Source organism: Schistocerca piceifrons, chromosome X, assembly GCF_021461385.2.
Source record: "Schistocerca piceifrons isolate TAMUIC-IGC-003096 chromosome X, iqSchPice1.1, whole genome shotgun sequence".
Taxonomy (NCBI): domain Eukaryota; kingdom Metazoa; phylum Arthropoda; class Insecta; order Orthoptera; family Acrididae; genus Schistocerca; species Schistocerca piceifrons.
The window spans coordinates 339,056,587-339,082,910 of NC_060149.1; the positions used below are offsets into that span (position 1 = coordinate 339,056,587).

General features: G+C 37.9%; 1 protein-coding gene across 1 annotated transcript in view; it reads left to right on the forward strand.

The window, feature by feature from the left end:
- LOC124722893 (rho GTPase-activating protein 100F) overlaps positions 1-26,324 on the forward strand; it is an 800,721-nt gene that overhangs the window by 677,048 nt on the left and 97,349 nt on the right. The window contains exon 15 of the mRNA XM_047248035.1: positions 17,745-17,864. Coding sequence (XP_047103991.1) covers positions 17,745-17,864 — 120 coding nt within the window. The remainder of the gene's footprint in view (positions 1-17,744; positions 17,865-26,324) is intronic.

A 26,324-nucleotide genomic window follows, 5' to 3' on the forward strand; every position in this document is an offset into this window, starting at 1 on the left:
AACCAGTTCCTGTACCTCCCACCCCACTGCCAGAGTGCCCCAAGGTTCCATTCTCTCCCCACTCCCTTACTTCTTATACACTGCCAATATGCCGAAACCACTTCCTCCCATCCACCTTCTTCAGTATGCTGATGAATTGAATTGAATTGGATTAAATCAATTTCCTCACCCTCTGTCCTACCAGAAATCCCAGCAGTCCCTCCAAATCCACATCTGTCAGTTTACCTCCTGGTGCAACCAATTTCTCCCACCAAAATACTGACAGTAATTGTAGGATGCACTACCCACACCTTCTGTCTCCATGATTTCTATCTCACCATTTACGACCTTGCCATCCAGCTAACTAACACATTAAAATACCTTGGACTAACCTTTGGTCATCAGTTTATGCAGAACCCTCAGCTGCTAACCATCCAGCAGAAAGCCCACAATATATTAAAACTTCTAAAACTACTAACTCACTGAACATCTGGACTACACCACTCCACAGTCCTTCACATGTACAAGTCCCTGATGTGCCCCATCCTTTGCTATGCAAATATTAGATGGATCTGCAGCTCTCCTGACTTCTGTAAGTCCCTCCAGATCCTTGAACACCATGCTCTCTTCCTTGCTTTCCACATGCACTTACTTTACTTCACAGGGATACCTTACCAACTCATCAAATTCCCACCTCTCCTTGCTCACAGGGAACACCTCTGAATAACCTACACCATCCATATTGTGTTCCCTCTCTTTTCCAATCCTAGTGTGCTGTCATGCCTGTACCTACACTTACCATCAACCCTTCACCTGCACACCCTCCACATCCTCTCCCAAAGAGATTTCAACTGTCACCCTATTCCAGACCAGAAATTCCACCCTCCGCCTCGACATATTCTCAACCTACCAACTCTGAACCCATCCTATCCTATCCCACTCCCAGGGTTCCTTCCTCATCTCACCCTACCACACCTCATCCTCTTCCCCTTCCCTGCCACCCCCACCCTCTCTTACTCTACAATCTACAGCTCCAAATACCAGTTTCCCCCGTCTACTTGTCCCCCACAGCCACCTGTCTTGTCACCACCTCTTCCCAGTTTGCCATCCTCATCACCAGTACTCCACTACCTCCCTTCTTATCCACACTTCTTTTCATCTAAAATACACTGTCCCAGGGCAGTCCTTTACCAGTTATAGTGGAAGTGCACATTGCTCCATTTTTAGTAGGCAGTGTATCTTCTGTTGTGTTCAGTGTTTTTCCAGTATTTATTCAAGTGTTAAGTGTTCAAGTATTTCTCCAGTATTTTTAACTGTGCTGTCTGTCCACATTTTTATCATGTTTCTATACAATTCATGAAGAGAGCATTATATATTTTATATTTCTCCCATTAATGTCACATTTTCAATTATTATAAAATTCATAGTACTTGTGTCTCCTTTTTTTTGTTTTTGGCATCTAAGTTAATGTTAAGTTCTACTCACTGAGGAGTGAGTTATTTATACTGCTGCTAGACCCCACCCCACCCCACCCCACCCCCCAACTACATGGGGCAAGGAGGGATGAAATGACAATAAAGGAGAAAAATACTGTGTCTTTGCTTCATCAGTTAGGAAAAATTATTTCTCAACCTGACAAAAAAAAAAAGAAAAAAACACTTCCAGAAAAAAAATTAGTACACCCTTTTAGAGATTTCCCATTCATTCTAGATTCATTGTTGCAACAGTGCCTAGTGAATACATGCAATGATTACATTTACAGATCAACAGCACAAGCGGTTCTGAGGTACCAGGTACCACACCATGTTGAAACACCTGTGTTAGTATGTGGTTTAGCCTCCACCGGTGGCAGTGCAGGCACTGACTCTGGCATCTTGTCCTTCATACAGATAGCAAATACTATCTTGGGATATGTTATGCCATACCTGCCCAATATGTTCATGTAATTCTGTAAGAGTTGTTTGTTGGCTAGTTGCACAAGCCACTTCATATCCCACATATGCTTGATTGGAGACAATTTTGGAGACCATGGTGACCAGGGATGTTGCTGCATGTCTTGCAGAGCATGTTGAGTTCTATCCACAATGTATGGGTGAGTTTTATCCTGCTGGAACAACACATCACCTTAATGTAGCAAGAATGGCAAAATTATATGTCTATCAACATTCTGCACATACCAAGCAGTGGTTACCATCCCCTCCAGAAACACCAAATATAAACAAGAGTTGTAGCTTATTGCATCCCACACCAGAAGGCCTTGGATGGGGCCAGAGTGTCTTGGATGAATGCACTTTATGAGACAGCACTTAACAGGTCTACGTCATACATGCAAACTACCATCACTTGCATGCAGTCAGAATCTGCTTTTATTGCTGAAGACCACGACCTGCCATTCCATCTTCCAAGAGGTACTCTAACAGCACCAGTTGAGCCGTGCACATCAGTGCTTTAGTGTGAGTGGGGGACAGGCTAGAGGTGTGTGTTCCCATAATACCACTGCTAATAACAGGTTCGCAACAGCTTCTGTTGACACGCCTAGGCTCACAAGCCCTCTTATCTGTGCTGTGGTAGCTGTACTATCTGCCACTGTTGCCCTAACAACACAATGACTCTGGTAGGTGTCTATGGTGCATGTACATCTAGAACCTCATCTATAGGTGTACAATGTTCACATATCCACTGATACCAGCATCACTGCACAACTGATGCAGCACATCCAACTTTTGTGGCAGTTCTCTGAAAGGACCATCTCATCACTCAGAAGGCCACATGTTGACCCCTTTCAAACTTGTTCAGTTGGCTGTAAGAAGCATGAGTGCATCTCCATGGCAAGGTTACCTGCTTGCTTGACATATTTGCACCACACTGAGCCTTCTAGCTGTGAGCAATCTGTATTAAAGGGCAGACACAGATGGCACACTGGTAGCTATTATGACTATGCTATCTGTTCGTAGACAACATTGAAACCATTATCAGGACATTTACTGTACCCCAGGTGGCATATTCATCATTGTATCAGAATCAACGTATTGTTTCCAGGTGTACTAATTATTGTCCATCAGTATATATACTTTCCTTTTGACTGAGGAAGCTCTTTGTGGGTGGGAACATTCTACACAAGTTTAACATGTTATTATCAACTGAAGGAACCTTTATTACATAACATAATATACTTCCAGATATTACTGGATCTACATCAGTTAACTTTAAGAAGAGGTATCCTGATGATTCAGCTAGAGGATCAGGAAACATCATGTCTTTCACATCATCTTTTATAAAACTTAGAAATCTTAAAAATTTGTATGGGATTTATTATGTGTGGCTGCAATATTCTCTTTTGTGTGTTAACAATAGCATTTATTATTTCCTCAGATTCTGCTTCTATTTCCCCAGATACATCTGACAGTTGCAACACTTATTTGCATATTGTTACAAATGTTGCAGTCCTTTTGAATTCCATGTCTGTTTCCTTAGAATATTACTTAATGAATCTTTTCAATCTTTCCATTCCTGACTTTGCTATGTTTTCACTTTCTTTTATTGCACTTATTCCTCTATTTTACATGGATATTGTGGCTCTTACTGCTGCCACTTGTTCAGTAGTTAATTTTGAAAGTCCTCCTGCATACCTTTCCATAGCCTTCATGTGTTCTTTATAATACATACAGGAAGTGGACAAAAATATTAAAACACCATGAAAAATATGTGCTTGAACTTAAATGGAGATGCTAGCTAAGCCTGTGGGTTGCACTGTTGTATCTGACACTGAACAACACATGTGCAATGTCCTCAATATGTTGCATATGTAAGTCATGTTCAGAACTGTGTTCTGTGTAATTGTTAGTGTATTATGTCAGAGCTTGGGGCATTTGAATGTGGGCAGATTGTTGGTACTCATATGGTGGGAGCTTCTGTAACCGATGGAGCCAATGTGTTTGGTGTTTCAAGAGGCACCATATTGAAGATTTATATTTCATACAAGGAAAGCAGAAAAACATCATCCACTAAGTCACAATGTTGATGAAAGTCTGTGGTCACTGAACAGGACTGTTACAAAAAATAAGAGGATGAGAGCTGGAGAATTTACTGCTGAACTGAATTCTGAACTTGCAAACCCTGTCAGCTCCAAAACAACATGAAGGGAGCTTCATAGGCCGGGAAATGCAGGGTGAGCTGGAATTCCAAATCCCTTCAACAGTGATGCAGCATAGTGCAGAAGCCTTAAAACTTGGGCTATGGAGCAAAGGAAGAATATCATTTTTTTTTCAATTGAATTCAATTCAATTTTTATTATCACATAACATGCCTTATACAATCAAAGATTGTGACATAGGTGACTTGTCAGTTTTTACACTATATATAACAATACTAAAAATAGACAATAAACTAATAATATATATGGTGTAACATCTTCAAAGAGGTATTTTAATTACAATTATAATGCATTGTTACCATTCATGAAATCTTCTACACTATAGTAACATTTATCTTTCAGATATTTTTCCAGGTCTCTTTTGGTGCCTTTTATATTTGGGTCATCCATATCTTTCCATATTTTATTTACAAATTTCATGCCCATATAGTATGGGGTTTTTTCATATGATTTTAAACGGTGGGTAGGTAACATGTAGCTTGTTCTATGTCTTGTATCATATTGATGCAAGAAGAAGTTGCCCTCAAAAAGTTGTGGGTTTCTTTTCGTGAAAGTGAGAGTTTCATAGATGTATATGCTTGGAATGCTCATTAGATCCAGTTTTACAAATAAAGGTTTGCAGTGTTGCTTTGGTTTTGCTCCCACCATTGCTCGGATGATTCTTTTTTGTAGTCTAAAAGCTCTAAGTAAATTTGTTTTTTCAGACCCCCAGAAAATTATACTATACCTAATGACTGAAACAAAATATGCATTATATACAGTTTTTCTTACAGCTAAATCAGTAATACTATACAAGATATTCATAATATATACAAGGCTATTCAGTCGACCCAGTATGTTATCCACATGGCGACTCCATAACAGGTTTTTATTGACTAACACGCCAAGGAATTTGACACAGTCTGCAGTCTCTAATTTTTTGTCCATATACCTTATTTCACTTATAGACTGTGCAGATTGTTTTGTGGTAAAATGAACAATTTCTGTTTTCGTAAAATTTAATGTCAAGTTATTGTTTTTGACCCATGCCTCCACTTCCCCAAGTGTTTGTTCAATATGACGAATTAGGTCTACCTCATTTTTACAACAGACTACAGCTGTTGAGTCATCTGCATAGAGGATAGTATCAGACTGGACCTGACATGGTATATCATTAATATAATATAGAAAAAGCAGTGGCCCTAATATTGAGCCTTGTGGAACACCTAATTGAGTGTTTTTCCAGCCAGAGAGAAATTTCTTGCCGTTGATGTTAATAAGTACTCTTTGTTTTCTGTTTACCAAGTATGATGACATCCAGCTAAGAGATTTGCCTTGAAAACCATAGCGTGCCAATTTTTGGAGAAGCGGGTCATGATTTACTGTGTCGAAGGCTTTGGACAGGTCACAAAAGATGCCTGACACACACATTCTATCATCAAGACATCTGCTGACTTTTGTGACTAATTCATTTATTGCATGGATTGTGCTGCGGCCTTTTCTGAAACCATATTGATTGCCTAAGATAATGCTGTTAGATGAATTGTGATTTTCAATCTGATCACATGCAGCTCTTTCAAATATTTTTGAGAAAATTGGTAACAGTGAGATTGGCCTATAGTTGCCTAATTCATCTTGTTTGCCTTTTTTGTATATGGGCCGAACTTCTGCATATTTTAATCGATCTGGGAAACATCCCTCATCAAATGATTGGTTGATTATGAAAGAGAGTGGATATGCAATACTGTGACGGACTATTTTTATTATTTCAGTGGGGACCTCATCCCACCCCACAGATTTTGAATTTTTTAGGGACATTATGATTTTGATGACATCTGAGATGGAAACATGAGAAAACTTAAAACATGTGCAATTGCTATCTGTCATATTGGGCTTTGTATTTGGTGGTGAACAGTCACCAAATTTGTTACAATTTATGAAAAAGTCATTGAATGATTCACAAATGGCACTGGGTTCTGTGACAGCTCTACCATTTATCACTATTTTAGAAGGGCATTTTCTCTCTGCCTCACTGCCAACTTCACTTCTTATAACAGACCAAACAGCTTTTGATTTGTTTTTTGCATTTGAAATGAAGTCGTTATTTGCAGTACGTTTTGCTAGTTTAACTATTTTGTCAAATGTTTTTTTGTATGTGCTTACATACTTAAGAAATTGAGGGCTTCGATTTACTTTTGCCTCCATATGCAGTTTCCTCTTAGTAGCACTAGACACTCTAATTCCTTTTGTTACCCAGGATCTACTTTTTTGGGACCTGGTCCTCACTGTTACAAAAGGGAAGCATTCATTGAATACACTCAAGAATTCAGTAAAAAAGTTATTGTAATTGTCACTTGTGGAAGTGTGTTTGCTGACTGTCCACTTGGTTTGGCTTAGTTTTTTGCAAAATACTTCCACATTTTCTTGACTGAAAGTCCTACATCTTTTTGTTGTGCAGGCTGAATTTTGCTTCGGTAGTGATACAAATAGTGCTTTATGGTCTGATACTCCTAAATCTAGAAGAAATTTTTCTTTTACATAATAATTATAACTACTTACAATATTGTCAATACATGTTGCAGAGCTTGCTGTAATTCTTGTATACTGATCGAAATTGAGATTTAGCCCATTTGTGGCTACGAGGTTCTTTAAGTGGGAAGAAAATTTGTCATTAGTCCTTACATCTATGTTGAAGTCAGCACATATAACCACTTTCTTGTACAGTTTCTCACATTTTAATTTATGTAGCAATGTATCAAACTTATCTAAAAATACAGAGCTTATATGGTACCCAGGGGTGCGATATATGCTGATAATTAGTGTGTTATACTCTTTAAGTTCTATACAACAACTTTCAAATGTGCCTTCTTCATTCAGATGGCTAAAATTCTGTCTGATATCATAGTCTACCGTGGAATGAACTAATATGCAAGAGCCTCCATACCCATTGGTCCTACAAAAGCTGGTAGCCAGTTTATAACCTGTAAGTTTATTTAGGAGACTGATATTTTCAGATTTTAGCCAATGTTCATTAAGGCATATTACTTTCACAGATTGTTTCACACTTTCTAGCAAAATTTCTATATCATAAAGCTTCCTGATCATTCCTTCAGACAGACCTCTTATGTTCAAGTGCATAACGAAATTACTACTGCATATATTATTAGGTAGAGGGTCTTTAAAACTAATTTGACTATAAAGTAACGGAACGTCCACCTGAGTGTTGACTACTTGTTCTGGATTCGTTGTATTGGGCCAAATTCGGATAGAACTGGCCCCCTTCATCAGTTTCCCTGTGTGTGAGCATCTGGATGATGAGTAGGTACAGTTTTCTTGACTATAATTTCAGTCTTTGCTGTATGTTCTGAGGCTGGTTCTGGCACCTTCTCATCTTCTGGACGTGATGTTCCTGTTTGAGCTGGCGCTGTGGCTGCGTTTTTGAAATTGTTTTCTCGTTTATCCATTTCCTTGGTCGAAACTGGTTGCACAGCAATTGGTTTTCTTGCAACGTCGTCGTCTTTTTGTATTAATTTCGCTAGCATTTTGCCAACGTATGACTTGCCAGCGTTATTATAATGTAGTCCATGTTTCGTAAACAAATCTCTTGCATCTGGAAGATCAAGAAATGTTACATTTTGTTGGGACTTGCATATTTTGTAGAATTGTCTGTTTACTTTTGCAAGCTCCAGATTTACGATGGAATTGTCTTGCAGGTCGTATCTGTGAGGCAAACTAGTAACTATGATGTTCGGAACTTTCAGATCAAGTAATGTAGTTTTTAAACACTGGGTCGCATGTTTACTCTCATTTCTGTATACATCATTACTTCCACCCATGATTATGACGGCATCATTCTTAGATAGCTCATTAAGTGAGTTGCTGCTCTTAATTATCTCAGTCAAAGGTGCACTGGGTTTCGTCATACCTGTTGCCGTGAATAACGTACTGTACTCATTTATTTTTTCGGCAATTTTCTTGGCGTGGCTATCACCAAGTACAACAACCCGTCGTTTGATGTTTACTGGTTTATTTTTCGTATTAGATGTTTTCTTGGCTGCGCACTCGATTGGAAGTTTCGTCACTGATTTTTGTTCGTCATTGTTCTTTGTCTTATCACAGTCTTCGTCTAGTGTTGCGAATTTATTTGCTAGCGGTATCGCCGGAACTGTACTCACTGTCTGTTTGTTTGTTTTTCGGCAAACGCCACGTTTTTTGCGCAGAACGACGGTTAACAACACTGTCTTGTGCTAGACGATGATCTCGCTCTATCTCTTTGTATTTCGTTTCCAGTTCTTGATATTTCTGCCGAAATTCTTCATATTTCGTATTTATAGTCATTAAATCCTCTGTAAGCACACTTATTATTTTTTCTTTTGATTTTATCGTGTCCATTGCCTCGTTTTTCGTGACACTCACAACGCACTGACGGCATGTCCAGTCATGTTCGTCTTTTATATATTTTAGATTCACTTTAACACATTTGTCGTGATACCACGACCTGCACCGGATGCATAGTATACCTCTCTTTACCTTTTTTACGCAGATTTTACACACGTCACTATCACTTTTTAAGGAAACTGAGACATCGTTACAGAACAAAGTTTCATTCGGCGCCATCTTATTACTTATTTGGTCGGAAGAGTCTTATTTCACTCCATTTCCACCACCTGACTGAGTTTTCATCCCAAGAATGAAATGTGGTGGAGTTCAGTGATGATTTGGGCAACCATATTGTTCTAGTATTCCATGAGCTCCATGGTTACTCTGCAAGGTAACATTACTGCCAAGAGTTATGTGGCCATTTTGGCTGATCAGGCACATCTCATGGTATATGTTTGTTCCCCAAAAGTGATTCTGTGTTACAAGATGACAGGATCCCTATTCACACAGCTTCCATCACCCAGGACTGGTTGTGTGGGTGTGAGGATGAATTGTCACATCTGCCCTGGTCACCACAGTCATCAGATACAAATATTATTGAGCCTTTATGGTCTACTTTCAAGAGAAGGTTGCATGATTGCTGTCCACTTCCATCATCATTATCTGAACTTGCCACTATTTTGCAGGAAGAATTATACAAGATTCCCTTGAAAATTTTAGAGAATCTGTATTTATCCGTACCAAGATGGCTGGAAGCTGTTTTAAATGCCAACAGGTTTCCCACACTGTATTATACACGGTAATATGTTGTGTTTTTGGTGTTTTCATATTTTTGTCCACCCTCTAAAACACCAGATCCATCTAGGATCCCATATAGTATTTTACATACCTTCTCAACAAAGTTAAACAGACCTCTCTCCCTTCTTATATGATAGCTCATCAGCTGGTGTACCAATCACTGTAGCTGTGTGACTTTCTGTGTGTGTCATGTACTTGTTTGTGTAACAGGTGACACTCTATTAATTCTATATTCAGTTCTTTCAGTGTATCTCTACTCTGCTAATTTTCCAGCATTCTGAAAGCATTTGGTTATATAATCTAAATTTGCATATGCTACAATACTACAGTTAGTATTGTGAGTTTCAACTTCCAATAGATTATTATAATACGGTCCTGAAGACTTATGTATTTTAGTTTCTTCAAAATTCATTGTTATTTATGCTACATTGGAGCTTGCATGTAGCACTGTTGTTACTAGTAGTAGTGATGTTCTTCCTGCATGTGCCATACCTCAAATTAAAATTATTGTTAAAATATGTTTGCATGTACCTTGATTACTTTGTTTCTTTTAATATTTGTTACTACATTCAGAGTATCTTTGTTTACTACTTCATGTGGCCCTTGACGCTGTGAATCTAGAGTTCTATATCTGCCACATGTTATGTCTCATCGAAGAGCAGTACTTTGTCACCCATCTTAAATTCCTTTGGATTCTGTTTTGTATCATATTGTTCTTTCCTGGTTTCCTCATTCTTTACTATCAACTCTTGAGCTATTCAGCGTGCTTCCTGCATTCTTACTCTTAATCTATTCACATATGTTACATAAACTTAAATTACCCAGGTCGACTCTTGTCGCAGTATTCCTGGTGTATGTGCTTTTCTTTTATACAGTAATTGCAATAGTCTGTACTCTCTCTTGCCGTGTGGTTTGATATTAAACACATAAATTGGATGTGTTATCCACTTATCCCAAGGACTTTTATCCACAGTTACAAAATGTAATGCTTCAATCTGCACCAGTGTTTATATGACTTTATTCTCTTGAGAATCCTATACATTTTTTGGTGTCTCCCAGTGGAGTATCACACATCTCTCTTAATATGTTCTCCTTCTCTTGGAGATTAATTTCCTTTTTGCTGTCTGTTTTCCTTTCTACTTGTGCTTGTTATACACTCATGGGATTACTCACCCTGCTTGCTTTTGCTACAAACTCTCCTCTGTTGTTGCATCATTATTTTTGCAAACTATCTGTTTCTCATCTCTTTGTTCCTGTTCTCTGAGCATTATTCTACTAAGAGCATCTGCATTGCCATTCAGATCTGCTTAGTTAGTAGATTACCTCATAATCGTACTTTTCACAATTCAGTCACCTCTTCAGGAGTCTCAAACTTGGCTCATTTATGTTGAAGATTCATATTGACAGTTTATTGTCTGTTACCACTGAATTCTTAAAGCCAACAGTACCTTTTCTGTGATATTATAGTTTTATTCCACCTTGTTCATCAAAGTGTATGCTGTGACTGCATTTCCTCACCAGCTCCATAGCCTTTTGACAAAACTTCCCAAAACTTCATTACTTGCATGTATCATTGCTATGAATATCTTTTCAAAGTCCAGATACTGAAGTAGTGGTGGATTAACAAATTTCTCCTTCAGTTTCTTGGAAGTATTATTTTTCTTTCATGTTATTCACATTCCGCTCATTTCTTTAACATTTTGTGAAGTGGCTTCACAATTTTGCTAAATTTAGCAATAAATCTTTGGTAGTAACCAGTTAAGCCTAAAAACCATTTTAGTTATTTGTTGTTCTTTGCCATGTATGGTGTAATTTCCTTGTCTGTAATGCAGTGGCCAAATCACTTCCTTCCATAAGAATGTACTTTTCCAGTTGCAGCTTTAAATTACACTCTTACAGTATATGGAGGATTTCGCAGAGCTCCTCATAATGCTCCTGCTGGTTCCTTCCATATTACACTATACCACCTAGAAAAACGAAACATTAAGCCCTTGTAAATCTGCCACAAGCATGCTCATCAGCCACTGGAATTATCCAGGGCCTCATTTCATTTGCTCATACTCATAATGGTGGTAGTTTCAACAGAACACAATTTTTTCTCTGTCCTTACCATCCACCAATATTTGATGCTATGGTTGCATCAAGAAGTACTTTGTTTTGTGTATTTTCACCAGCCACTCTAATTCATCCATCACTAATGTGGTATTCCTCAACTGAATACTGTCCTTCAACAAATTCATTGCTGTCACTATACACCTGTCATTTCACACTCTCACTAATGACTCTGTTGCTGCATCCCATGTACAGGCTCCTGTTTTGAGATAACAATTTCTTTGCCATTCACTATGTCACAGTAAATTACCATCCACTTTTAACAACATTATCTTTCCCTACTTTCCCATTGAACTCCTGATCAGTTTCAAAACCATAATCTTTTGTTTCTCTTCTACTATTAACTATTCTTACCACTTTTCCCACATAATTAATCTAACTTAACCTTATCCTGTGTTAGAAACTCTGTACCAGCCAACCCATTTTATGGAATTTGCTTACCCTGGCCCATAAACATGAAAATTATATGTGCAATACCCGGCACCTTTCACATTTAGGTGTACTTTCACTGTAAAAATTGTACTTACCACTTTGCTAGTGATGCCATTCAGCCAAAGCCTTTCTGCTTCATTTACTGTAGCTGTACAGTTAACAGGAATCCTCATTTTCTTTAGTAGGCATAACTGCACCCATGTTTTATCAATAACACAATTTATTTCTTAATTCTACACAGCTCAACACTAATACATCATTTTGTGGCTCGGTCTATTACATAATTTGTGGGCTTATTTAATGTGACAATGGCATGACTTTGTGTCATTGTCAGCTCTTGGTTTTCCTGAATTTTCCCAGTTCTACTTGGCACTGGCACTCTGCACTTTCTCTGTGCATGTGATGCACCTTCACGGCTATCTGTTGGTATTCCTACAGTTCCCTTTAAATGTGTTAGAATCTACAGCCATTACTACCATTAACTGCACTCAGCTCTCCCCTCAGACTTGCTCTGCTAGCCACCCTGCCAACAGCTTCTCTGCAGTCCCTTTGCATTTCACCAACCCTTTATGTCCACATTTCATCTGGTTTCCATGGCACTTACCTAGCTTGAAATTTCTTACATAGATAATAGTCAATAGTTCTCTTGTTAGAGGAGTTCTCTTCAAGTACCTGTTTCCTTCATCCCAAATACCTGTCCTTTACTGCAGTTGTAACCTTGACCTCACTTCTTCAGTGATTCTTGCTTTTAAAAATTTTAGTAAAATTTTGTTTTCATCTGGTTTCACTAGTTCAAGTGCAGAAGCAATATTTTTGATAAATTCCCTCAGGTCCCACTTGTTACCATCAAAATATTTTTGTTTAATACACAAAGTTTCTGAGGCACTAATTCTACCACTACCTGAAGAGCTTACTTTAATAGTTGGAGCCATTTTGACCAGATCAAATAATCTAGACAAATTATTCTAAAAAGTTACACTTTTAATTTACCTTGTTGCTGTGTCACATTGGGAAAAGTCACATTGAACTGCATTGCTACATGTTGTGATGCGTCTGCCGCTGTACCTCTTGGACTGAATCAACCATGTCACTTGCAATGTGGCAGCTGCTCTAGCTCTCAGATTCACTGTTACTGGTTACTGTTGCTGCAAAGTTTTGACACCCAGCATCTCAACCTGGGATGTCTGGCTGTCTCCAGTGATGGTCACCACTTGCTGTTCTTGGTGCAGCTTGCAATCAGCATAGTGCTCTGCTTGATCAGGAGGCATTTCGGGTGCCTACTCAGAATGGTGCCTACATGCACCTATTTTTGTTGCAATTACTGGCTGCTGTTGTCCTATCCTCCATCACTTGAGAAAATTGTGAGTTGCAACAACTTCCTGCCGGTGCTACAGTCACTGCAACAAAGCCTGTCATTTCCAAATCACGTGGCCAAGCCTACAGTAGGCACCTAACTTATTATGTCACATTCTGAGCATGATTTTTGCAAGGGATTCCAGTGACAAGGTTTCATGCTAAAAGAAACTCAGGCAATTGACTGAAGTGATTTAAATTCCCTGAGGTTTACATTGGTGATTGGAAGATGACAAGGAGAACCAAGCAACTCAGGAGATACAAGTGACTTCTAAGTTTATTATGAAGTTCAAATTATAAAGTGACTTTCATAAAAGAGGTGCCTCCACACTAAAACCAAGTTCTTTACACAAGACTGTTAGCACTTAGCACTGTTCCATCTGATTACAGAAATTCTTGCATAAATCTCAGATCAACAGAGCCTTGTAGCTATCGAACTCCAGCCTGTAACTCTGATTCGTACTGTCTAATATCTGACTTTTGCCAACATCTGCTCACCAACTTCTCTCTCTCCGGGTACTAGGCTAGTAAGTTTCATTTTGCTTTCCCTTTGACCCTGCCTGCCAATGACATGGTGTAATTCAAGGGGCTTCACACCAAGTTATTGTCTAACTTGGTTAATTCTTCTTGAGAAATCTTTCTGAAGCTGAATGGAGGGGATAGAAAGCCATTCCCCATATTGCTGCAGAATATGTGCTAAACCTTTCTCTGGATTTTCGTGAAATAGTTTAGTCCCCACCATAAGCCTCTCTTACCTTCTCTCTTACAGCATTTGCTCTCTGTTTCAGTTATTGATCTTTTATTGCCTAAGGACCTTTCTTCATTAATTCAGCCATCTTATATCCTTTACTGTCTCAGGCCTTCGCTTCATTAATTCTGTCACCTTATTTATCCTTTACTATCTAAGGACATTGCCTCATAGATTCTGTCACCTCATTCCTCCTTTTATCATCTAAGGGCTTTGCCTCATAAATCTTGTCAAATAACTTATTTTTATAGGCCTCCCACATTGCAATCCTCTGGCCATACAAATGTGGCCTTCATGGCTTTTTCTCCCACACTAAAGTTTTGTCTTTATTTTCAACATCATTTACAGGACTTGTGTTTTAGCTACAGAAATGAGACATTTTTGTATACTGGAATTATCTTGGATGTTTTGAATATACCAGGGAAAGTGCCTGCTTGAAGTGAGAGGTCACATAAGTGTATAAGTGGTTCCCCTAGTTTTAAAGCACTCTTCTTTAAGGTTGTTGCAGAGACATCATCAATACCTCTAGAGTTGAAGATTTTTAATCCTTTTTATTGCTTTTGCTACTTCATGATGTATGACAGTACTGATGTACATTGACCTTCCACGTGTGCTTATTTTATATATTTTATGTTTGTGTTTTATTTTATCGTGTTATTTGGAACATGTATGAAAAAGTTGTTAAATGTGTTAGATACTTCTAAGGGCTCAGCTACTTTTTTTATTTTCTTGTGGTAATGGTATATTTTTACATGATGCTCTGCTTTCACCAGTCTTTTTTTAACAACACTCCACATGGCCTTCACTATATTTGTTGAACAATTTTAATAATTTCGTTACCTTCCCATCGATATGCAACAAAATGGTAGGAATACACACTTACGCTATTTCATGCAGTTCTTTGCACCACTTACCTTTTGTAGCATCAATTTTGTGATACAGTATTGGACTAGATAGGCTGGCTTCAAAAGAAATTATGTAGATCAAGGAAAAGACACAAAAATAATTGTAACTAAAAAATATAATTTATCTTAGCTAAAGTTAGAACATAACACAGCATAAATGTACCACAAAAACACAACTACTAACAAAAAAATTAATGTTAAAACGTATAACACTTTTTTTTTGCCAAGTTGCTTTTGATATGGGAAGCATCTGAGCAGAAACATGCCTCATGAAGGGAGCATCAACAAATTTTGCTGTCCACCATATAAACTGAAAGATTTAATAGTGATGATGTTATTTGTCTGTAAGATCTTTTCTTTGTTGCCATCTTTCAGGAGGAAATTATCACTGATATATATAAGCATCAATGATTTTATTTCTGCAGACCAGCACAGTCAGAATGTCACTCGTAATGACATAGTTGTCTGTGCATCCACAAAATATATATCATTGCATGCACAGACACTAACTTATTTAAAGATATCCCTTTTGTGGATATTTGCTAGATGATAACCAATGCTGATATCTTGACTAAACAGTACACATCAGCTACTACTTTGCAAGTTAACTGGAAGTCATCTATGAATTGAATAGTTCTTTGCATTGCATGTACAAACTGGCATGCCCCCTGAAATGCTTCTTGCAGTAATGTGCTGTGACCAGTACAGATTGGCACTCATACGTTCTACCATTATGAAACCTTCTTTGAACAGTAGGCGTCATTGCTAATATTACCATTACATTAGCTGAAGGTAGGACAGGAGGTTGTTCAGTAGACCATATTCGTGTATAAACACAATAATTTGGAACATATTGGCGCAAGGGTACACTCTTATTCCTTAATGTACATAGCAACAAATATCTGTCATTAGTACACATTATAGTTCTTGACTGTCTTTGTTGATACTAAACATATTATTAGAAAAATGTTTCCTCGGTTAATGAACAGAACTATGGCTAATACTCAATCACTTGTCCAGTTATGTCTAAGTCTGACCCATTCAGTCAGCCAGTGGTCTTCTGTCACAATCTATATGATAAATGATGCTTTGAATCTATTGGAGCTAGTTGGGTAACCCATCTATCTACAGCCACTCTTACATCATTGTTTTCTGTCTGGTTCCGTAGAAAAAAAGAAAGCATCACTTGATGAAATAATTACTAAGAAAGTTCATGTGAAGCATAAGCAAATATTTAGAAAATGCTGAAACCTCAATTTAGTAGGAAACTGAACTGAAGATGATGATGGCATTATAGTAAATGACAGACTCTTTATGTGGTAAATGTCTTGGGCTCCCTTTGTCACCTTATTAAGAATTATATGTGTGTTAATTCTAATGTTCAGTGACAAACAAATTAGTAGTGTTACCTGGGCTGATAGTGTAAATATGGAGGGTTTTCAAAATAATGGAAGTGGCTTTGGAAACATGATTGTTCTAACTGTAGTGAGTCAAAGCTGAACTGAAATATGTTATTCATGTTTTGAGTTTTGTACAAAACATCATATGGTATAGCATCTAACAGTTTTGTGATTTGTAATGGTATAGCAATTGTGGTACTGCAACACAAATGACTGAATTTGTTCATTAAACTTTGCCATTATAGTAACAATGTAAATTGGAGTTCTACTGTCTCCAATAAGGTGTCCACATAATCTTCGTCATAATTTATGCTTGAAGAGTAACAGTTAATCTGATAGATTTAATTATATGAAGGCATGGTGTCTGTTCTTTTGAACATGTCCAGATGCAGTATTTTGCCATATATATGTCTTCAATTATACAGACACATATGTAATGTGTGGTTGGGTACAATGTGACAAACATCAGGTAAAATTCATGGCTTCTCAGCAGTATCAGCTCATGAAGATGCTAATTTAAAAAAGATCCCATTATTTTCATAATCATTTTAAGACAGTAATATATAATGAAAGACAGCATACTTCTTATTTGGCCAGTACTTATGGATAGCTGGTCACTGACTTCAAAACTTCCGATGAAGAAACATGGTAATTCCAAGCAGAAAAAGAAGTAAATGAGTAAAATTTAGAAAAATAAAGGTAGTACACAAAAGTAGCTAGGTTCCAGAGCTCTAGAAAATATTATAACTCAATCTGTGGACATATAAATAACTCAGTAAATAAAATATGTGGTTCCACATAGGCAGGTTTAGAAAACCTCATGATAATAATCAATATTTGAGTATTACATTTTGTTATGCATTTCAAATTATGTACCTTTTCATTCTTGAATGTATAGTCCATGACATTATCTTTCCTTTATTTGTTGGTTTAGAATATTCCACTTTTATGTGACACTATCCTTAACAGTCCTGTAAATATTCACAATAAAATTAATGTGAAAGTTTTTATACACTACTACAGAACAAAGAAAATTATGGCCCAATGGTTAATACCAAAGAAATAAAGAGGAATGTATTACATAATATTCACTACAAACATATCATGAATGTTCAGAAAAGAGGGAGAATGCAAAAAGAGTAATGCCAACTCAGTCATTTGATAATCATCAGCTTATTTTTCCTCATTTGCAAGTAATTATTGATTAATCATTCCATTAATTCATCACAACAAACTTTATTTAATTCCCTTCTTTAAATTAAAAAAGAAAACTTTAATTTATACAATGAGACTTGTCTACATGGCACTACATATAACGAGTACAGTTTAATGCAGTCCTAAAATATAAAGTGCTGTAGTAACAAAAAAATATAACATTTAGTAGAGTCTGCAAAAATATTAATCTTAAATATGTAACCAGAATGAGTTGTGTAATTAATCATTTATGAGTAAGTCCCTGTTTTTTTCTTGCCTTCAATTCATTTTCCATCCCTTTTGCAATACAGGCTTGTACAGATTATGTGGTTCAGCTAGTAAGAAGAGAATACTCAGAGAAGCATTTGAACGCAATGCCAGAACAGTAGATCTGTCACCTGACAATGTTCCTGATATTAATGTCATTACAGGTAAGAAGTTACTTTTATAAATAGTCAAGTAGAAGTTTTTATTTATTTATTTTATGGATACACAAGCACTACATAAATGTCTCATAAACAAATTGTATACTATTAATGGATATAGTGCCCTTTAAGAAACCTCACCTCTGGAAAACAGTTTTGTTGTAGCTTCTCTACTACTGTTTTTGTATTAGCTCTTTTTATAGGTTGCAATTTTACAAATGTTTAAAAGTTATTCAGTATTCTACAAACATGTTTTCAATTCCTGTTTGAATAAGCAAATGACATAATAAGTCAACAGCTACTAACTCTCATGGTGTTCTAGATAATGTAGAATGCACTATGCTCTCTGTGGGAACTATTAAAGCTCTAACCCCCTGTCTTTTATCGAAAGCCACTAATCTTTCTCACATCTTGCTCCATAAGTTTTTTAACATCACTGTTTTCCATAATTTTGCAATTATTTTTCTGGGTTCATAAGTCCTGTAACTTCTGTGTAAACAATCAGTTACTTGTCAGCATGTTGCTGAGGGAAGCATAATTTCCACTCTTGGGTATCCAAAATTTTATTCCTAACTAATAAGCCTTTTTAAACAGTTTTGTATTAACTAGCCATTGGAAAATCAATAGCATTGTAAAATTACTTAATTTTTCTAATATTTTCATCTTAATTTTGTTTCCTTTGCCTTCACTGCCATATTGTCATGTTGCAACCACAATTGAGTCCAAATCTGAAAACCAGGTCATTAGTGAATTATGACATTAGTGCTGAAAGCATATTTATTGTAGACACCAACCTACAGACATAATAGATCTCACTCCTGGATGGAGACTATTGCTATTTATATAAATATTGAATATTCCATAATACACAAACAATAAATTCTGAGAACATTCCAGCAGTGATAAACACTAAATAAAAAATAATTACTGGTGGTTGTGTTTGAACTGGCAACCCACAGCAAATGAACCAGCAATGTTAAAGGCTCTGTCATGCTGCATGCAGGACAACTCACAGCATTGCTCCTTCTCCTGGAGAAATGATGACTTGCTGTTTCAGAAGTATTCAGTGGAGCCAACTGCACCACATTGAATATAGATTATGTCAATGGTCCTTCGTATGGCAGCACTCAAAGGCCCCTCATACTGAAGCTTTGTGATCTTTGCGTGGGTCTTCAGTTGCCTCAAACAGGAAGTCCTATTCATTGATGAGTGCCTAAGGATTGTAGTACGACTCCATAAGGAAGACATGGTTGCTGTCTCTGCACTTTTGTCTTCTCAGTGAAGGTTTATACTTCTCAACTTCAACTGTGAAGTCAGACAAGTGATGAAAGAGATGATACAGCACAAAGTAGCATTTCAGTAACTTTTTGATAGTCCTACTTTTTGCACCCCCCCCCTCCCCCCCCCCCCCCCCAAGAACCATGGACCTTGCCGTTGGTGGGGAGGCTTGCATGCCTCAGCAATACAGATAGCCGTACCGTAGGTGCAACCACAATGGAGGGGTATCTGTTGAGAGGCCAGACAAACGTGTGGTTCCTGAAGAGGGGCAGCAGCCTTTTCAGAAGTTGCAGGGGCAACAGTCTGGATGATTGACTGATCTGGCCTTGCAACACTAACCAAAACAGCCTTGCTGTGCTGGTACTGCGAACGGCTGAAAGCAAGGGGAAACTACGGCCATAATTTTTCCCGAGGGCATGCAGCTTTACTGTATGGTTAAATGATGATGGCGTCCTCTTGGGTAAAATATTCCAGAGGTAAAATAGTCCCCCATTCGGATCTCCGGGCGGGGACTACTCAAGAGGATGTCGTTATCAGGAGAAAGAAAACTGGCATTCTACGGATCGGAGTGTGGAATGTCAGATCCCTTAATCGGGCAGGTAGGTTAGAAAATTTAAAAAGGGAAATGGATAGGTTGAAATTAGATATAGTGGGAATTAGTGAAGTTCGGTGGCAGGAGGAACAAGACTTCTGGTCAGGTGACTACAGGGTTATAAACACAAAATCAAAAAGGGGTAATGCAGGAGTAGGTTTAATAATGAATAGGAAAATAGGAATGCGGGTAAGCTACTACAAACAGCATAGTGAACGCATTATTGTGGCCAAGATAGATACAAAGCCCACACCTACTACAGTAGTACAAGTTTATATGCCAACTAGCTCTGCAGATGACGAAGAAATTGAAGAAATGTATGATGAAATAAAAGAAATTATTCAGATTGTGAAGGGAGACGAAAATTTAATAGTCATGGGTGACTGGAATTCGAGTGTAGGAAAAGGGAGAGAAGGAAACATAGTAGGTGAATGTGGATTGGGGCTAAGAAATGAAAGAGGAAGCCGCCTGGCAGAATTTTGCACAGAGCACAACATAATCATAGCTAACACTTGGTTTAAGAATCATGAAAGAAGGTTGTACACATGGAAGAACCCTGGAGATACTAAAAGGTATCAGATAGACTATATAATGGTAAGAAAGAGATTTAGGAACCAGGTTTATATTGTAAGACATTTCCAGGGGCAGATGCGGACTCTGACCACAATCTATTGGTTATGACCTGTAGATTAAAACTGAAGAAACTGCAAAAAGGTGGGAATTTAAGGAGATGGGACCTTGATAAACTGAAAGAACCAGAGGTTGTACAGAGTTTCAGGGAGAGCATAAGGGAACAATTGACAGGAATGGGGGAAAGAAATACAGTAGAAGAAGAATGGGTAGCTTTGAGGGATGAAGTAGCGAAGGCAGCAGAGGATCAAGTAGGTAAAAAGATGAGGGCTAGTAGAAATCCTTGGGTAACAGGAGAAATATTGAATTTAATTGATGAAAGGAGAAAATATAAAAATGCAGTAAATGAAGCAGTCAAAAAGGAATACAAACGTCTCAAAAATGAGATCGACAGGAAGTGCAAAATGGCTAAGCAGGGATGGCTAGAGGACAAATGTAAGGATGTAGAGGCCTATCTCACTAGGGGTAAGATAGATACTGCCTACAGGAAAATTAAAGAGACCTTTGGAGATAAGAGAACCACTTGTATGAATATCAAGAGCTCAGATGGAAACCCAGTTATAAGCAAAGAAGGGAAAGCAGAAAGGTGGAAGGAGTATATAGAGGGTCTATACAAGGGCGATGTACTTAAGGACAATATTATGGAAATGGAAGAGGATGTAGATGAAGATGAAATGGGAGATATGATACTGCGTGAAGAGTTTGACAGAGCACTGAAAGACCTGAGTCAAAACAAGGCCCCCGGAGTAGACAGCATTCCATTGGAACTACTGACGGCCTTGGGAGAGCCAGTCCTGACAAAACTCTACCATCTGGTGAGCAATATGTATGAAACAGGCGAAATACCCTCAGACTTCAAGAAGAATATAATAATTCCAATCCCAAAGAAAGCAGGTGTTGACAGATGTGAAAATTACCGAACTATCAGTTTAATAAGTCACAGCTGCAAAATACTGACGCGAATTCTTTACAGACGAATGGAAAAACTGATAGAAGCTGCCCTCGGGGAAGATCAGTTTGGATTCCGTAGAAATGTTGGAACACGTGAGGCAATACTGACCCTACGACTTATCTTAGAAGAAAGATTAAGGAAAGGCAAACCTATGTTTCTAGCATTTGTAGACTTAGAGAAAGCTTTTGACAATGTTGATTGGAATACTCTCTTTCAAATTCTGAAGGTGGCAGGGGTAAAATACAGGGAGCGAAAGGCTATGTACTATTTGTACAGAAAGCGGATGGCAGTTATGAGTCGAGGGCTATGAAAGGGAAGCAGTGGTTGGGAAGGGAGTGAGACAGGGTTGTAGCCTATCCCCAATGTTATTCAATCTGTATATTGAGCAAGCAATAAAGGAAACAAAAGAAAAGTTCAGAGTAGGTATTAAAATCCATGGAGAAGAAATAAAAACTTTGAGGTTCGCCGATGACATTGAAATTCTGTCAGAGACAGCAAAAGAATTGGAAGAGCAGTTGAATGGAATAGACAGTGTCTTGAAAGGAGGATATAAGATGGACATCAACAAAAGCAAAACGAGGATAATGGAATGTAGTCTAATTAAGTCGGGTGATGCTGAGGGAATTAGATTAGGAAATGAGACACTTAAAGTAGTAAAGGAGTTTTGCTATTTGGGGAGCAAAATAACTGATGATGGTCGAAGTAGAGAGGATATAAAATGTAGACTGGCAATGGCAAGGAAAGCGTTTCTGAAGAAGAGAAATTTGTTAACATCGAGTATTGATTTAAGTGTCAAGAAGTCATTTCTGAAAGTATTTGTATGGAGTGTAGTCATGTATGGAAGTGAAACATGGGCGATAAATAGTTTGGACAAGAAGAGAATAGAAGCTTTTGAAATGTGGTGCTACAGAAGAATGCTGAAGATTAGATGGGTAGATCACATAACTAATGAGGAAGTATTGAATAGGATTGGGGAGAAGAGAAGTTTGTGGCACAACTTGACCAGAAGAAGGGATCGGTTGGTAGGACATGTTCTGAGGCATCAAGGTATCACCAATTTAGTATTGGAGGGCAGCATGGAGGGTAAAAATCGTAGAGGGAGACCAAGAGATGAATACACTAAGCAGATTCAGAAGGATGTAGGTTGCAGTAGGTACTGGGAGATGAAAAAGCTTGCACAGGATAGAGTAGCATGGAGAGCTGCATCAAACCAGTCTCAGGACTGAAGACCACAACAACAACAACAACTTTTTGCACAGGCATAAAAATCTATACCAGATCTCTTGATATGTGTTTCACTGCCTGGTGCATGGTGTTACAGCACTGTAGGTCCTCCTCTCAGGTATCCAGGGTAAGTATGTGAGCCAGCTCTTTGCTTCTTCAGCTCTGATGATTAAGTGTTTCATGTAGTCATCCTGAGTATCATCTGGTTGATATGTGAACAGTGTATCCACTGTTGTTAGAGCATCACAGCTGTGAAGCAGAAGGAATGATGTGATGTGTGTAGTGTCTTGCTTCATCGTATTATAAACAAGTGTCATGCTGGGCAGTTTTGTATCCCATTCTCTATATTCACCGATGATTACATCAAGACTCTATCTGCTAATGTTCTATTAAAGTGTTATGTAATGTCACTTATCTTGTTTAGCAGGCAGTTGTCATACTGTAGCTAATGTTGCAACTTGTAGTTACCTTTGATACCAGTATTGATTGGAAAACTTTTCCATGATCAGAAATCATCACACATGGTGCTTCGCGCTTCAAAATGATGTCTTCTACAAGTAACCTTCCAATTTTTGGAGTTTTGGTGGTTGGAGCACCTTTGGTAACTATGTATCAGATGAGATAGTCAGTGATTCCTGTTTGTTGATTTCAGGCACCTCACCAAGAGGTCAATTCCAATTCAGTGCAATACCACTGCTGCAGGCATAATTGGTACCAAATCTCATGGCGGTAGCTCTAACATATGCTTCCACTGCTGGCATTCTTTACAGTGACGCACATAGTCTCTAACAGATCAGTAGGTAACTCAGCCTTGATAACTGCATCTGATTCTGTCTAGAATCGTCACAAATCCCAGGTGACCAGATATTGGAACATCATGGAAAGACTTCAGGATAGTCGGTTGTTGTTGAGCTGGGATGATGAACAACCATTTCCACCCTATCAGATCATAGTTACTTTATACCATGTTCTGTTTCTTAACTGGAATTCTTCTTTGGTTGCATCCTCCTCCTCCAGGTCCTCTATGGTTTTCAGTAGTGTTGGATCTTCTCCCTGTTTAGTAGCAATATCATTTACTGCAGTAATGACTGGGATTTCATCCACACTACTGTGTTCCACTGAAGGATTCCTTGAAAAGCAGTTGGCATCCTTGTGTTTATGTCCACTTTTGTATACCACTGTGACATTGCACTCCAAAAATGATGCAGTCGTTGGGCTACATCATCCGATATAGAGATTTATGGTCTATCATAATAGTGAATAGTTTGCCAAATAAATGTGGTTAGAATCTCCTGATGGCCTAAACAACTGCAATGTATTCTTTCCCAGTTGTAGAATTTTTCAGCTCAGACTTGGAGAGTAATATGATGTGTAAGCTGCCATCATTTCAGCACTTTCTGAATTAGCACTAGAGCTGCATTCATCCCATAACCTCATCTGTGGAGTGAAGTTCTGTCTTGGCATTCTCATCACACAGTGCTAGATCTGGAGAAGATGTTAGTGCCTCCTTAAGGACAAGGAAAGATCCTTGTTGCATCTTGTTCCAGGAAAATTTGGTGACCCTGTGCATTAGTTCTTGCAACACATGTGCCTCCTTGCAGTAGTCCTTTATAAGTCATCAACAGTGTGAGCACTTCCCAAGACAACTTCTCACATCACAACTGCACCTAGGGTTCAGATAATCTGTGACTGCTCTTATTTTATCTGGATCAGAATGGACACCATCACCACTAACTGGGTGCCCCAAAATTTTCATTTCTTGTGCAACAAAGAGACACATTTTTGGATTTAGGTGGAGGCCTACTACATGAATACACCTTAAAGGTGCCTTTACACTAAGTTCAAAACATGTACTGCAGCAATGTTCCCAACATTGTTCATGGCTAATGCTGGGCTACCAATGTTCTTAACCGGTTGGGAGCACAAAAACAGTGATCGGTGACTGTGTTGGTACAGACCAGAGAAATACTATTTCTGGTCTATTACCCATGAAATGCTGCTTTGCAGGGCTAGTGTTTGTTTATTTTCTGACCTACTTCACAAACTGCAGGAACTATTTGAGATATGGCTGGCTTTGATATTTAGTATAAAGATGCAAGTTTTGATAGGCATCCTTCAGATCCTGTTGCCAGATCTGAAGAGTAACAGCATACCTCACATGAATTGCTTTTCTGAAATTTATGTCTTTTTTTTAATAAATGGCCCTATAATACTCATTAGAATTTCAAAACTGGATGGTGACATCCTAGTGAAGTTATGAACATCAGAATCATCTTCCAGATTCAGCTCACGCTGTATGTCATTCCCGCCACATCATCTATGGTGCCAGTAAACCTCTGATTCTTTAAAGACTCAATCTCTCTTCAAACATCTGATTACTTTACAAATGAGTTACTATACTGGTAATGTGTTAAATATTTGACTTTAAGCATGTAAGCAAGAAAAAGTTTAGAAAAGGTTTGAAATTATGCTTGAAATTTGTTGGAAGATGCATAGTGCTCCCATTATCAAACAATTATTGCATATAGTTTGTGTAATTAGCACTGCATTTTAAGCAAAAGCAAAGTTTTCATGCTTCTAAATGTCTATGATGTCACATCTCCTGAACTGTGGCCTGCAAAAATTATGTGCCCTGCAACAAACTTTTGACATCACACTAGTTGGCTTGTCTGCCATACTTTGTGAATGCTTGGCTCCAAGCAGGGTCCATGGGAAATCAGTATGTTATTTAAATGGTACCCACTAAAGGTCTTAACTTTGTCATGTGCTATCAAGAGCTTGCATGCATTGAAGCACACAGTCAAGAATTATTAAACTCATCAGAATAGTTACTCATTCACCATCAGATATGGCTGCTGGCACTTGTAAAACTTGCAGTGTCACATGCTGTGACATACCCACCATGACCTATTTTTCTCGTGGGCCCAGACCTGAACTATGAGTCACACAGTGATATAATTTTGCAGGCACATTCAATTGTATATATGGATACTTTCTGCAAACTAGTAAAAAAAATAATACATTAAAATGTTACGTGTGATACTGAAGTACTCCTATAATTATACAGAAAAAATGTGACAAGCAACAAACTTTTTTCTTTTCATCATTTTAAGGGGAAGGGGGGTTGAACCAATGACAACTACATTTTTTTCTTCATCTACTTATTTCGTTGAATATTATTAATGCAGCACCACATATCATTAATTCTTGCTCTTCACCTATCATAGCAAAGATTTTGATGCTAATAAACAATATGAATAGTTTGGTGCCAGTTCATCATAGTAGATTATGTGAATAAATAACATAGAAATGTTTGTCACTAGTGTAGACAGGCACATGAACAACAATCATCATTGCCAACATGTTTCTAACTTTGATGGAAAAATTTCTCAAACATTGTTGTGAACGGAAACACATTTTTATACTCACAAAGAGAGCACACAGCAATTGGATTGTTATATAATTTTTATATTTATGGTACATGAAGTTCAGAACTCAAATATCAGTCATCCAAAAAAGTTCGACACAACTCTAAAAAATTCTCAAGAAAGTCGACATTGAAGTTTTCTGACTATCTTTTCTACACTAAATTAAGGACAAACTTTGACAACCATTGTAGCTCTGTAGTGGAGTGCTCCCATGCCATTGGGGGGACCTGCATTTATTTCCTCATAGATTTAAATTTTTCAGCAAAGATGCATGTTCTGCAAGCATTTCTGTGTGGCATAAAGTACATTAAAAATTTAATTTGTAATGTTGTTTTAAACAAAGTTGATTGACAATCTTTTAT